Source organism: Bos indicus, chromosome 7 (genome assembly GCF_029378745.1).
Source record: "Bos indicus isolate NIAB-ARS_2022 breed Sahiwal x Tharparkar chromosome 7, NIAB-ARS_B.indTharparkar_mat_pri_1.0, whole genome shotgun sequence".
NCBI lineage: Eukaryota > Metazoa > Chordata > Mammalia > Artiodactyla > Bovidae > Bos > Bos indicus.
The window spans coordinates 61,759,730-61,774,122 of record NC_091766.1 but is presented as its reverse complement, the minus strand read 5'-3'; the positions used below and the strand labels follow the sequence as shown (position 1 = coordinate 61,774,122).

General features: G+C 42.2%; 1 protein-coding gene and 1 long non-coding RNA gene across 3 annotated transcripts; one reads left to right on the top strand and one right to left on the bottom strand.

Annotated features, from left to right (window-relative positions):
- On the bottom strand, window positions 1-2,373 carry LOC139184201 (uncharacterized). The gene is made up of 2 exons (XR_011567754.1): window positions 2,208-2,373; window positions 1-1,800 (listed from the first exon to the last, which is right to left on the bottom strand). It is a non-coding gene; the product is annotated as an uncharacterized lncRNA (long non-coding RNA).
- A 122-nt stretch (window positions 2,374-2,495) lies between these two features.
- RBM22 (RNA binding motif protein 22) lies at window positions 2,496-13,992 on the top strand. 2 transcript variants are annotated; one of them, XR_002181152.2, is made up of 12 exons: window positions 2,496-2,632; window positions 3,062-3,115; window positions 4,013-4,042; window positions 4,795-4,927; window positions 5,988-6,088; window positions 6,193-6,365; window positions 7,521-7,721; window positions 8,690-8,854; window positions 9,712-9,800; window positions 9,998-10,129; window positions 11,613-11,795; window positions 13,665-13,992. XR_002181152.2 is itself a non-coding variant. In XM_019965253.2 (11 exons), exons 1-11 carry the CDS (start codon window positions 2,579-2,581, stop codon window positions 11,741-11,743), a joined length of 1,263 nt encoding a protein of 420 aa, XP_019820812.2. In that variant the 5' UTR covers window positions 2,496-2,578; the 3' UTR covers window positions 11,744-13,992. The 2 variants fall into 2 exon arrangements, 1 of the variants encoding a protein (XP_019820812.2); XM_019965253.2 differs by having other exon boundaries at window positions 11,613-13,992.
- Window positions 13,993-14,393: the final 401 nt, after the last annotated feature.

Here is a 14,393-nt window from a genome sequence, read left to right as displayed (position 1 = left end):
TGAATGTTTATAATCCCTTTATTTGTTTTCACTGAAATCTGGATAACTCAAGTGTTCATTAATTGGCAAATGTGTGTGTGTTTTAACCCCAAATACATCCATACAGTGAAATTCTCGGCAATAAAACGGTACAAATTACTGGTATATGTAACAATATGGATGAATTTCAAATACAGTATGCCAAGTTCAGTTCAGTCGCTCAGTCATGTATGACTCTTTGCCACCCCATGAACCACAGCTCACCAGGCCTCCCTGTCCAGCACCAACTCCCGGAGCTCACTCAGACTCACATCCATTGAGTCGGTGATGCCATCCAACCATCTTGTCCTCTGCTGTCCTCTTCTCCTGCCCTCAATCTTTCCCAGTATCAGGGTCTTTTCAAATGAGTCAGCTCTTCGCATCAAGTTGCCAAAGTATTGGGAGTTTCAGCTTCAACATCAGTCCTTCCAGTGAACACCCAGGATTGATCTCCTTTAGGATGGACTGGTTGGATCTCCTTGCAGTCCAAGGGACTCTCAAGAGTCTTCTCCAACACCACAGTTCAAAAGCATCCATTCTTCTGCACTCAGCTTTCTTTATAGTCCAACTCTACATCCATACATGACTACTGGAAAACCACAGCCTTGACTAGAGGGACCTTTGTTGACAAAGTAATGTCTCTGCTTTTTATTTTTTTGTCTCTTTTTTTTAAATTTTATTTATTTTTTTATTCCTTTATTTCTCATGTGTTCCCCATCCTGGACCCTCCTCCCTCCTCCCTCCCCATACCATACCTCTGGGTCGTCCCAGTGCACCAGCCCCAAGCATCCAGCATCGTGCATTGAACCTGGACTGGCATCTCGTTTCATACATGACATTTCACATGTTTCAATGCCATTCTCCCAAATCTTCCCACCCTCTCCCTCTCCCACAGAGTCCATAAGCCTGTTCTATACATCAGTGTCTCTTTTGCTGTCTCGTATACAGGGTTATCGTTACCATCTTTCTATATTCCATATATATGCGTTAGTATACTGTATTGGTGTTTTTCCTTCTGGCTTACTTCACTCTGTATAATAGGCTCCAGTTTCATCCACCTCATTAGAACTGATTAAAATGTATTCTTTTTAATGGCTGAGTAATACTCCATTGTGTATATGTACCACAGCTTTCTTATCCATTCATCTGCTGATGGACATCTAGGTTGCTTCCATGTCCTGGCTATTATAAACAGTGCTGCAATGAACATTGGGGTACACGTGTCTCTTTCCCTTCTGGTTTCCTCAGTGTGTATGCCCAGCAGTGGGATTGCTGGATCATAAGGCAGTTCTATTTCCAGTTTTTTAAGGAATCTCCACACTGTTCTCCATAGTGGCTGTACTAGTTTGCATTACCACCAACAGTGTAAGAGGGTTCCCTTTTCTCCACACCCTCTCCAGCATTTATTATTTGTAGACTTTTGGATCTCAGCCATTCTGACTGGTGTGAAATGGTATCTCATAGTAGTTTTGATTTGCAGTGTCTCTGCTTTTTAATATGCTGTCTAGGTTGGTCATAAATTTCCTTCCAAGGAGTTTAAAGTCTCTCAGTCGTGTCCAACTCTTTGCGACTCCATGGACTGTAGCCCACCAGGCTCGGTCCATGGAATTTTCCAGGCAAGAGTACTGGAATGGGTTGCCATTTCCTTCTCCAGGGGATCTTCCTGACCCGGGGATGGAACCCCGGTCTCCTGCATTGTGAGGCAGATGCTTTACTATCTGAGCCACAGGGAAGCCCTTCCAAGGAGTAAGCGTCTTTTAATTTCATGGCTGCAATCACCATCTGCAAGAGAAGTCAAACCCAAAAGGATAGTTGATCCAAAAATGATTTAACAATACATGTGTTGATCCATAAGGCTTTTCATTTAAGAAGTTGGAGAAAAGTACTGTTGTCTTTGGATTTGTGGCTTCACCAGTTTTTAGCTACACGATCAGAAGCAAGTTAATCTCTCTAAACCTCGGTTTCCTTCTGTAAACGAGGTACAGTCACACTTGCCTAGAGGGCAGTGATCGCCAGAAAAGTACAGGACATCCTCCTAAATTTCACTTTCAGAAAAACGAGTCATTATTCAGTGTAAGCATGTTTGGAACAAATTTATACTAAAATAACTTTCGTTGTTTATCTGAAATTCAAATTTTACTAGACGTTATGCATTTTTGCTAAATCTGGCCACCCTAAAGCGGACTCACTGTGGGAATTAAATGAGATAGTCACCGCAAGACGTTCCCATTTTTTAGCATAATAAGCGTTCATTGGTGTCGACGCTGCTTTGATTCCAGGCCCTCGTTCATTATAGTTCCTTTATTCTTTCAGTTTTTAAATAAACCAGTTGAACTTGTGACTCTTCATTCCTGGCTGTCACCACTGGAAGGAAGTAACTGGAGGCCAATTATTAAGAAATTCCAAGCAAGCGATGCCATTACACAAGGTGTCGCCCTCAAGAGCGCGCAAGACGCGTAAATAAGACGTAGACGTGCCGAGAGGCAGCCGCGGGGCCTGACGGGATTGTGGCGGTCCTCTCCCAACTCGGAAGCTGCGGCTGCCTCCAGACGCTCTCAAGATGGCGACCTCTCTAGGTTCCAACACCTACAACAGGCAGAATTGGGAGGATGCGGTGAGTGAGCCTGCCGGAGGAGGACAGAAAGAGGCAGCGAAGTCAGGGCTCCAGCGGGCGGGCAGGGACGTGGCTGCGGTGCGGCCGAGGGAATTCCAAGAAGAAGCCAGCACCGCGGCCTAACTCGGCTACGGCTGAAGGCTGGAGGGAGGCCCTCCTGAGGGTTTGGATGGAGGGGGTTTAGCCAGGGTCTGGGACCAGCTCCCTTTCTGTGCCTACTCCCTCCACTCTTTTCGAGCGGGTCTTTACTCCCGCCGCCTCCCGGAAGTGCATACAGCGTCCCCTCCCGCGACCCGGCCCGTGCTGGACCACGGGTTCCCCCTGTTCCCCAGCCTCGCTCCTCGCCCCCTCCCCCGCGCCGCACGACAGTGGCTGAGACGGCAAGGCCTTTGGAGCTTGGCGTTCAACCAGCTTTCCCATTTTCACCAGGACTTCCCTATTCTGTGCCAGACGTGTCTTGGAGAAAACCCATATATCCGAATGGTGAGTGAGTGTAAAACGGGACCTACTGTATATGTTCTGTCAATGTTGTGGTACTCGCACACTGTCGGTCATGTAGTTCTTTTAGCCACGAAGAAGTAATGATGCTTCTTTACTAACCCGAAGCGTAGGAAGAATTTGCAAAGGACTGTCATGCTCTCTCACTTTGGAACTCGGCGACGGTCTGTGATCTAGGAGTCATAATAATAGTTAATATCCATTGAACATTTACTTAGGAGTCAGATCTGTTAACCAGAGGCAAAGAAAGTTTATGTCTTTTCAATACAGCAAGTAAGGTGTGGAACTGGGATTTAAGTTCAGATATTCTGATTCCAGGGGCCTCAGCAAATTAGGAGAACCAGGACTGAACTCAAGTGCCTTTTAGCTTCCACACCTTATAATGTGTTGAGTGTAAGGTACTTTCTCTCCTTATAAATAAGAGTAAACTTAGCAGCAGTTTATATTTAATAATTAGGGCTGTGTTGTGATCAATCTCGGAGGTATTGATTCACTATATACAGAGTACCATCACAGGATGAGTCTAGAGTAGTTACCTCTGACTAAACTTTGGAAAATGGACTGGCCCTGGCTGCATCCTCTGTGCTTTAGGGACTGTGGAAACCATTAGGAAATTGTTCTTGGAAGAAAACTTGGGAGCCAGAGGTGAATCTAAGAATTAGATCCATAAAATTCTTAAGAGGTCATAGTTTGTATGTGATTAGATTATATCCCAGCCCCTTCCTTGCCCTCCTCCCCAAAAAGGGTAGGGTCCCATTTCCCTCTCCCACCCCTTAAGATGCCAGGGATTTCCAGATACTTTTCTTGGAAACTGTGTAGAGAAGGAACAGGCATCAGCTTTTTTTCCCCGTGTCTGTAACTCCTCTATTTTTTCTATTTCAGACCAAAGAAAAGTATGGGAAGGAATGCAAAGTAAGTGTGTTAAAGAGTAATGATTTAGTTTTATTTTCCTTTTTTCTTTGACTCCCTGAGGTTTGAAGTCCTTTATAAAAGTGAGTGTGACACATGCATTCGTGTATCATTTATGTACTCTTTGGCTGTTAACTATTTAGGGTAGGGGTAAGAAAATGAGCCATTTAACGCAGGGATTCTTAACTTGATGTCTTTGGTTGGTCTTTGAACCCCCTGGGATTGCATATACCAAATGTTCTGTGATTATCAGTTCAGTTCAGTTCTGTCGCTCAGTCGTGTCTGACTCTTTGCGACCCCATGAATTGCAGCACACCAGGCCTCCCTGTCCATCACCAACTCCCAGAGTTCACCCAGACTCTCGTCCATCGAGTCAGTGATGCCATCCAGCCATCTCATCCTCTGTGATTATGCCTATGAACATTTTTAAGCTGAGGGGGAAGGTCATAGATACAAGATTCTTAAAGAAGTATAGGACACTCCCTACTTACCCCATAAAAGATTAAGAATTACATTGTTAATGCTGGTGACCTCTAGAGTGGGAGGACTTTGATTTTTGAGTTTTTAAACTACTGAAGAAGAGTGTTGTAAAGGATTGAAACATCAGATCCTGTTTAGACTAGATGGTTGCTAAGATCTCCTCTAACCCTAGATTTGGGGATCCTTTCTTTGAATCTCCTGATGTTACTAAATCTCCTGGATTAATTGTCCAGATCAGGACCGTTAACACTCTGTGGCTTTATCTTGTGTTCCAGATCTGTGCCAGGCCATTCACAGTGTTTCGCTGGTGCCCTGGGGTCCGCATGCGTTTCAAGAAGACTGAAGTGTGCCAGACCTGCAGTAAATTGAAGAATGTCTGTCAGACCTGCCTCTTAGACCTAGAATATGGTATGTTTGACTTGTCCCATAGTTCTGAAAGTGTGCAGCTGCTCTAAACAACAGAGCGGTCTTCCTGTCTCCCTCTTCTCACCCTGTCTCTCTTTCTGACCCACTTTGAAATTTCTGTTGTGCTCTGCTTTTCCCAAGAAGAAAAGAACCATACTAGGTTATTCTAGAGTTCTGAACAACAATAGTGATTTAAGAAAGGTTGGTAATTAATCAACACAACTATACTAAATACTATTTATACAGAAGGGAGGTTTAAGGCCTTCTGTATACCTTTATAGCCAAGGTAAGTTAGAGACATTGTTGCTATGACAGGTAATTTCTTTGCCTTAGACTCCTGTCTAGATCCAGAACATTTCTTCCACAATCCCTACCAAAGTTCAGGCTAATTGTGCTTTGGGTTTTTGATTCAACTATGTTGTTAGGACTGAGATACGCTGTATTGCTACTGTTTCAAAGTAACTTCTTTCGGCAGTGACTTTTTAACTGCAGGTGACTTTTTGTTTTTCAGAAAAACATCCTTTCAGCAAGTTTCTGCTATACAATAAAATGAAAAAGGAAAATCTGAGTTTATTTATGTTAAGTTCAGAAAGTTAACTCTGCTAATCAGAGTCCTGGTCACATACCGTTTAATATTATTTGTATGTTTGTTAAGGGAGTGTTCTAGTTCTGCAGTACAGTGATCCTTACATGATTATGACTATTCAGAGGATCTGCAGGACAGGACTAAAAATAATACAGTTTTTACATTTGTTTTAAATCATGATATAGTAAAAGCTAGATGCGTTATTAATTGCAGGTCAAATCTGACTACAGTAAGAGCTTGTTCATCTAAAATATTTAAACATTCATTTCATGAAAACTTAGGAATTTGGATAATTTCTTAGAATGCTCTGTAGTAGTATTAGCTTGACAGTGCTACAGATTCTGAATTAAAATAAAGCTTCTATTACCAAATAAAGTGGAGAAAGGAAGAATGATGTTATATTATTCTGTCTACGTACTCAGTTTGGATACGGTTTAAAATGTATCTTGAGTTTTTTCTTCCTTTCCTTTGTTCTAGGTCTGCCCATCCAGGTTCGTGATGCAGGATTGTCTTTTAAGGATGACATGCCAAAGTCCGACGTCAACAAAGAGTACTACACACAAAATATGGAGAGAGAGGTGTGCTGTCACTTGCCTGATATAGTTTTATATTTGATGAAAGAATCCTAGGGGATTGACATAGTCTGTGTAATTTACCTTTGGAATGTGTCATTCCTCTGTAGATTTCCAACTCTGATGGAACGCGGCCAGTTGGCATGTTGGGGAAAGCCACATCCACCAGTGACATGCTGCTCAAACTGGCCCGGACCACACCCTACTACAAAAGGAATCGACCGCACATTTGCTCCTTCTGGGTGAAAGGAGAATGTAAGAGAGGAGAGGAGTGTCCATACAGGCAAGAGCTGAAGTGCTTTTTCAGTGTTTGCTTTCAGATGACTAGTTATCTATGAAGGGGAAAGTGCTAGACTAAACTATTTATGCTTCAAAATGTTAAAGTTTATTCAGCTAGTGTCATGTATCTTATATCTTAGGAGCAGAGATTGAATTGTTGTTTTTACGTATAATGGAACCTTTACCTATAAGCAAGCCTTGGGAGACTAAATTGCTCTGCCATAAAATATCAGTGTTGACCTCAGGTTCCTACCTACGATGTCAGTCTTGGCTCTCATGGTACGACTGGCTTGAATCTCAGTGTATAGTTGAAATCAGATTAAAGCCAGACTTCTAAAATGTGAGTATGTTTGAGTCAAGACTGCCAGTCATCTGGATTAGGAGTTTTTACCTTGGAGTTGGTAAACCCCACCCCGACAAAAAATTAGCTCTCCCTGTTTCTGGGGTTGGGTCCATAGATTAATCAAGGTCTTGAGTGGAATGCAAGACCTCAGATACATTAAGAACCGTTGCCCTAGAGAGGGGTAACCGTGTTGTGGTTACCTTTGGTTTTGAAGTGAATTGTGCGAGAAGCATTTCTTTCACATTTATTTATTTGTTGCTTGCTCTGGGTCCTTGTCACTGTGTGTGAACTTTTCTCTGCTTGGAGTGAGTGGAGGCTGCTCTTTGTTATGGTGCACAGGCTTCTCATTGTGGTGGCTTCTCTTGTTGCAGAGCACAGGCTCTAGGTATTTGGGCTGCAGTAGTTGTGACACACAGGCTCATTATTTGTGGCTCACGGGCCCTAGAACATGCGAGCTCCGGTAGTTGTGGTGCACCAGCTTAGCTGCTGCACGGCATGTGAAGTCTGAACCTGTGTCCCCTACATTGGCAGGCAGACTCCCATCCACTGTACCACCAGAGAAGCCCAGAAAGCATTTGTTTATAAGGAAACTTCCACCCTATGGCCATTTAAGTGACTTTTAGGAGGCTAGCACATCCTTGTGTGATACAGTAAGTTCCTTGATATTAGCTCTGTTTTAATAATTATGTTTTGGTATGGCCATGGTATCTGGTTCAAAAAACATTTCAGGGGTCTTTATATAGCTGCTGTTGTTTGATACCTGTAAAATTTTTTCCTTTGTTTCACCTTTATGCATTGTTCTTTCTTGAACCATAGACATGAAAAACCAACAGATCCAGATGACCCCCTTGCTGATCAGAACATTAAAGACCGATATTATGGAATCAATGACCCTGTGGCAGATAAACTCTTGAAGCGGGCTTCAACAATGCCACGTCTAGACCCACCAGAGGACAAGACTATCACCACACTGTATGTTGGTGGTCTGGGCGATACCATTACTGAGACCGATCTAAGGTTTGTGAGTATAATTTTATGAGTTATCTTTACTTTCACCTGCCCTGGAATAATATTTTTTGGCAAAAACTTGAGAAAACATGATAATTCTGTACTGAGTACATTTTTTTTAGTTGCTCTATAGTATCGTACTGACTGGAATTTTTATAAAGTTCTTTATGATGACAGATAATAGTCTTCAACAGTGCTTATTCCATGCTTGCTTAGGATAATAATTACATGAGATTCTATTTGACCTAATAACCATTAGAATTTCTAAAGATGGCACATAACCAAGAATGATTAATTACACAGAAGAAAGAGAGATTTGCAGTTATAAAAAAATAGATGATTTAACTTGTTGATTTTTTTTAAAGAGATTGGTATTTGGTAATTTTGTGTTATTCTTGTATTTTGCTTGGCTAGATAAGACATCTGGGCAGATAGTGGTGGAAATTACTTCTTGCAAAGATCATGGAGAAGAAACTCTTCCAGGTGTAGAACCTGCCCTTGTTAGCCTATCTACATTAAACTAAGAGAGCTAGACAGTTCCCCAGGGATGGCAGACTTTCTTCCACCGCCTCTTTCTCTTCTTTTTTGCAACCTTCTGACATTTTTTATTTAAACATTCTTGGCTCATCAGCCCTGGACACAATACTTTGCTAACCTCTTATCTAGGATTTAACATCCTTAGGGAACCTACTGGAGCCCCCTTTCCTCCATAGGAAAAGCCCTGAGATGTTTGATAGCCTTTACTCATTTTTTTTCTTTCCCTTCTTCAGTACACAGTGCCCACAGTAGGGGCAACCACAGTAGGCATAGGGGAGACCACCTACAGGTAATTAGGCAGATCACCGTGAGGCCACTTGCCTCGTGGTGAATCAGTGAAAGAGTATTAACTCTTTTTTCTTTTTTATTAAATCCATATTCAGCCTCCTGGGAATGTCTGTGTTGTCAGCTCTCGTTTTTCTCTACCTGTATTCCTTCAGGAATCACTTCTATCAGTTTGGAGAGATCCGGACCATCACTGTTGTACAAAGACAGCAGTGTGCTTTCATCCAGTTTGCTACAAGGCAGGCTGCAGAAGTGGCTGCCGAGAAGTCCTTTAATAAGTTGATTGTCAATGGCCGCAGGCTCAACGTGAAATGGGGAAGGTGAGCGTGAGACTATATTAAAATAGCATTGGGACTTCCCTGGCCAGCCAGTGGTTAAGACTCTGTGCTTCCACTGCAGGTGGTGTGGGTTCGATCCCTGGTCAGGGAACTAAGATCCCATATGCTGCATGACACACCAAAAAAGAAAAAGCATTATTGAAATTTTCAAGAAACCTTTTCATTATCTGGGGGCTAGTAAGCTTTTGGTGAACGGCCTTAAATCAGTAGGACATTTAAAAAGAACTTTTCATTATGTCTGATGCTCGTTCCTGTGGATATCAGGAAGATGCTACTTTGGAAATTTCTTCAGGGTTTTTGTGTAGTAATCTGATGCTTTGAAGGTTCATGTGTTTTGTGACCAGATATTATAGGTCAAGGATAATACTAGGGCATGCGAGTTTACACATGAATTAAATAGACCTGGATTCTGTCCTTAAAGGCCAATTGTTTAGTGAAGAAGAACAGCTAATTTAAGCCTGAAAGTGTTTATTGCATAAGAGAGAGACAGGTAAAATGCCCTGAACGTTCAAAAGTGGAACAAGTTTCTGGCTTGGAGCCAGGGAGACCTCTCAGAGCAGCAGCAGGCCTCATAGAGTGCTTCCTGAACACTGGGCTCAGCACAGTGTTGTTGCCTCCTGCATCCCCTAAAGCGATGCTAGCAAATTTTGAAACCAAGTATTTCTGTCTTCAAAACCTTTGCTCCTATTCACTGTGCACTGTGGCATTTATGAGGAAAAAGTGAGTGCTGAAGAGGAGGCAGGAGTGAAGGAACTCTGCTGGACTAGGAAACGTGAGAAACAGAGGTGTGAGAGAAGGTGGAACCAAGTGCTGATAGCGTGAATGTTTGTGTCTCCCAGGTCCCAGGCAGCCAGAGGGAAAGAAAAGGAGAAGGACGGAACCACAGACTCTGGAATCAAGCTCGAGCCCGTTCCAGGGCTCCCAGGAGGTGAGTGCAGATTCTGCCTACCCAGTAGCTTGCTAACTTCAGATACTCATACTGCCCTGACCTTCCTCGAATGTTAGAGGAGACCAGCCTCTGGCTCCCAGCAGCTGGGTTCTCCCAGCAGGACCCCTCAGGATTTCAGGGTAGTGGAACTGTTGCACAGTGGTCTCTGCTCTAACTAGCTCTCTTCTCTTCTCTAGCGCTTCCTCCTCCTCCTGCCGCAGAAGAAGAAGCCTCTGCCAACTACTTCAACCTACCCCCGAGTGGTCCTCCGGCCGTGGTGAACATTGCCCTGCCACCCCCACCTGGTATTGCCCCGCCTCCACCCCCAGGTAACTTCTTAGGAAGTAGGGATATGGGTTAGACTTAACTCAGGAAAATCCTCCTGAAGTCTGTCCAGACCCTGTACCGTCATGTCTAACATATCTAAGCCTTCGGGTCTGCTCCATAGATGTCTGCAAGTAAATCTGTTGTCATTCCGGGTATTTTCATTTTTTACTGGCTTGCTAAGAAGGAAGTCACCAGTTTTCTAAAGATCTAAGTATATGTATCATCAGAATGGGAGTTACTGTGATTACAACGATCTATCACCAGTTTAGGACTTCCCAGGTAGCACTAGTGGTAAAGAACCTGCCTGCCAATCCAAGAGACATAAGGAGGATCCCTGGGTTGGGAAGATCCTTGGAGGAGGAAATGGCAACCTACTCCAGTATTGTTGCCTGGGAAATCCCATGGACAGAAGAGGCTGGCAGGGTACGGTCCATAGCATAACAAAGAGTTGGACAAACTTAAGTTTAAACTTAAGTTGTAAAGCAACTTAACATCATCAGTTTGTTCTCTGTTCTATATCTTAACTGATGCCCTAGAGCATCATTGCTTAAAGGGTAGGCTGTGGGTGTCATCTGCTTGCAGCAAGACAAGGAGTTTGCACCAGAATGTAAATTCGTTAAGGAAGTCTTTTTTTTCCTTAATCTTTTTATTTATTTATTTGGCTGCACCAGGTCTTAGTTGCCGCACACAGAATCGTAGGTTTTTGTTGCAGTATGAGGGATCTTTACTTGGGGCTTGCACGATCTTTAGTTGTGGCATGGAACTCTTAGTTGTGGCATGCAGGATCTAGTTCCCTGACCAGAGGTGGAACCTGGGCCCCCTGCATTGGAAGTGTGGAGTCTTAGCCACTAAACCACCAGGGAAGCTCCTAAGGAAGTTGTGTTAACATAAAATTGTTAGATGAACTAAACAGTGTGCTTAATTGTGTAATGAAGTTACAGTTTGACTCTAGCTCTTTATCTTGTCCGTGACAAGTAATAAACAGTTCAGGGATCAGCACTTTGTACAGCACTGTCAGTGCCAGCGTGAACTGTGTGAGTAAATCACAAGTAACCGGTTCGCCTGGGCAGAGTTCCCATACTTGCTGGAGTAAGTCCTGGTTTCTGAACAACCTTCATTCTAGTATAAAGCATTGAGATTAACGATGACAGGGTCTTGCCTGATTTCTCCCTCACCTCCCAAATTCTGATCAAATCCTATCTGGTAGGATTGGCATGTTTGAGAGATAGCAAAGGCTCAGGTGACATACTAGCAATACCTTGAGACCTATGGAGTTGTTTTTAGCCGTCCTGAGGGGAAAAGTTTCTAAAACCAAAGAAGTCATGCAGGTAGACATTCCTAAGCAAGTCTTGTAAGCCAGCATTTTCTAAAGCACCATGTCAGTTTGATTTATGTGTAGCTGGTTTGGACATTAGAAAGATTCATGGTTTGAAAGGTTATCAAGAGAATTGCAAACCTAACAGATTTGTTCTCTCCCATCTGTAGGTTTTGGACCACACATGTTCCACCCCATGGGACCACCCCCTCCTTTCATGAGGGCTCCAGGACCAATCCATTATCCTTCTCAGGACCCTCAGAGGATGGGAGCACATGCCGGGAAGCACAGCAGCCCCTAGCACTCATCACCGCTCTGGGGCTCTACAGAAGAGAGGGCGCTTAAAAATCCTAGTAAATGAATCCCGGAATAAATATATTTTTCCTTCCTTTGTAGTTTCCATGGTAGTAGAATGTATTCAGATGTGGGCAGTTGGAGAACAACAGCCATGATTTCCTCTGTGTGTTCTCAAAGGATTGATGGACCTGAAATAAGCTGCCATTAACACATCTGGTTACTGCTATAACATTACTAATAAAACTTAATGCCTCTTCCCCTCATCTGTATGGGGAACAAGTAACTGGGTGAATTGGAATGTCCAACTGGAGTTGCCATCCCAACCATATGTTCATTTTGTATCTTCTTTTGGTGGGTGGGGGGTGGGAAATGACCTGCAGTAAGAAAAACAAGCAAACGATTTTTGACCATTTTTATGTCCATTGGATATTTTCCTTTTTATCATCTAAAAAAAGATTACTAGTACTAATCATTGTAGTGGCAAGAGTGTGATTTAATGCTTCTATAGTCACACTCTTGAAAGACAAATAGAAACAGCACCCAGCACAACCCAGATCTTATCTCTCCTTTCCTGATTTATTACTAAAGGAATCTGGCTGATAGTTTTACTTCTTCACGCTACCAAAAAAGACAAAAATTACTTTTTATTCCTATCAGTCAGATGGAGACACAGATTTCATGGAGCTGTGTATCATTGAAGAAACCTGGTATTTGAGATGAAATTATTTTAAAGAACTTCCTGTAAAACACTTTAACAAACTGTGAAAGGAAAAGAATTAAGAGTGTGTTTAAATGGAAGACTTGTGGCCTATGGCTGGAATGTCGATTTTCAGCATTCACCTTTGTGTGACTTCAGCGTCTCATTTTAATCCCCTGTTCTAGGCAGGGGATTCTGTTTGGTCTTAGAATATTTGGAAATAATTGAATTGTAGATGGCAAAAAAAAAAGAAAAATTGATGTTGTGTTGTATTTTTGTTTTGAAAAATTAAAACGGGTCAATTTTCCAAATGTTGTCATAGGTTTATTTCTGTTTTCTTTATCCTTGGTAGCTGAAGTTGAGGTCAGTGGGAGTTAGAAACAAGTTATATATAAAGATATGTTTTTGCTTTAGATATGTTTTTGTTTTGATTCTGATCTTTATCTAGTCTAAAAGACCCAGGCCCTTTTAGTACTTATGTCAAAGGTTACTTGTGGGGTTGAAATGAGATAATACACAGAAGGCAGTCAACACAGAGCCTGCCATGTGGTTATGGATACATGGTAGCTTTAAAATGTCATCTTAGTATTATATAAGTCGTTTTAAAAGGAATCAGGAAAAATTGATACAAGCCCATTTTTCTAGAAGCCAATTCCCACGTCACTTTTATCTCAAAGGTACCTACTTATAGAATGAATATACCTCTTTTTACTCCGTTTTAGCTCAAGAATTTTTGTTGTTTTCCTCTGGAGAACTTTATCTTGCCTCTTTTTTTTAAGATTTAAAATTAATTTAGAAGCACTTAGACAATTTAATTCTAGTAGTATCAGATGTGAAGCAATGTAGGGATACTTCCAAATATTCTGACACCCTTCGGGTAGGGTTTTTTGTGATGGTGGAGGGAGGGTTACTTTTGAGCATGTAAGAGATTTTTAGCCAGTCTGGTAATGTAAGCAGTGTTTTTTATCTCCGAATTCAATTATATCTGTGTATGTATATGTATATATATATGTAATCTTGACTATCCAATTATGTATTCCTGCCTTTTTGAAAACATTCTAAATGTTTGTTTACTAGCTGGCTATGGATAAGTGTTTTTTAAAAAGTATAAGCAAACAAAAGTATAAAGTAAGTACTTGATTAGCCTTAAGTAAATCAGAATTATGAGCAATTAGATTTTGGCAAAAACTCAGAGGTGCTTACCAAACTCTATTTCTTTTTCCTCTAGAGAACATAGCCAGGGGTTCACTTGGCGAAAAGTAAACTTTGCCATTCCCAGACCTCGGCTGTAGAAACACCTCACCCACTCAGAGCTATGAACTCTGTCCCATCTGCTGGCTGAATGCACAGGAGGATGATCTCTGGAAGATGGCAGTCACACAATGGAAGGAGGCTGGGTTCCTCTATCACTGCTAAAAGGAGAGCATTATGATAGGAATTTTTGTTAGAGTAAGCCATTGAGTCCTGAGGATCTATCTGTAACAGCAGCTAGTGTTACTCTCATAAAAGATGTCAGATCTGATCACAAAAAATAAAGAAAACTCATTTTTTATTTACACTGAGTAATGGAGATTTTTACTTTTTAAAAAATTGAAGCATAGTTGATTTACATGTGTTAATTTCTAATGTACAGCAAAGTGACTCAGTTACACACATGTATACTACCCCACTTCAGTACTCTTGCCTGGAAAATCCATGGACGGAGGAGCCTGGTAGGCTGCAGTCCATGGGGTTGCTAAGAGTCAGACACGACTGAGCGACTTCACTTTACGCATTGGAGAAGGAAATGGCAACCCACTCCAGCGTTCTTGTCCCACGGACGGGGGAGCCTGGTGGGCTGCCGTCTATGGGGTCACACAGTCAGACATGACTGAAGTGACTTAGCAGCAGCAGCATACATACTTTTTAATATTCTTTTCCATTATAGTTTATCCCAGGATGCTGACTGTATTTCCCT

What these genes read in the sequence shown, in the direction of transcription:
- RBM22 (XM_019965253.2), top strand. Translation starts at nt 2,579, where the DNA reads ATGGCGACCTCTCTAGGTTCCAACACCTACAACAGGCAGAATTGGGAG. An exon ending in CACAAAATATGGAGAGAGAG is followed by an intron (nt 6,089 to 6,192) that starts GTGTGCTGTCAC and finishes ATTCCTCTGTAG; the next exon opens with ATTTCCAACTCTGATGGAAC. An exon ending in ATTACTGAGACCGATCTAAG is followed by an intron (nt 7,722 to 8,689) that starts GTTTGTGAGTAT and finishes GTATTCCTTCAG; the next exon opens with GAATCACTTCTATCAGTTTG.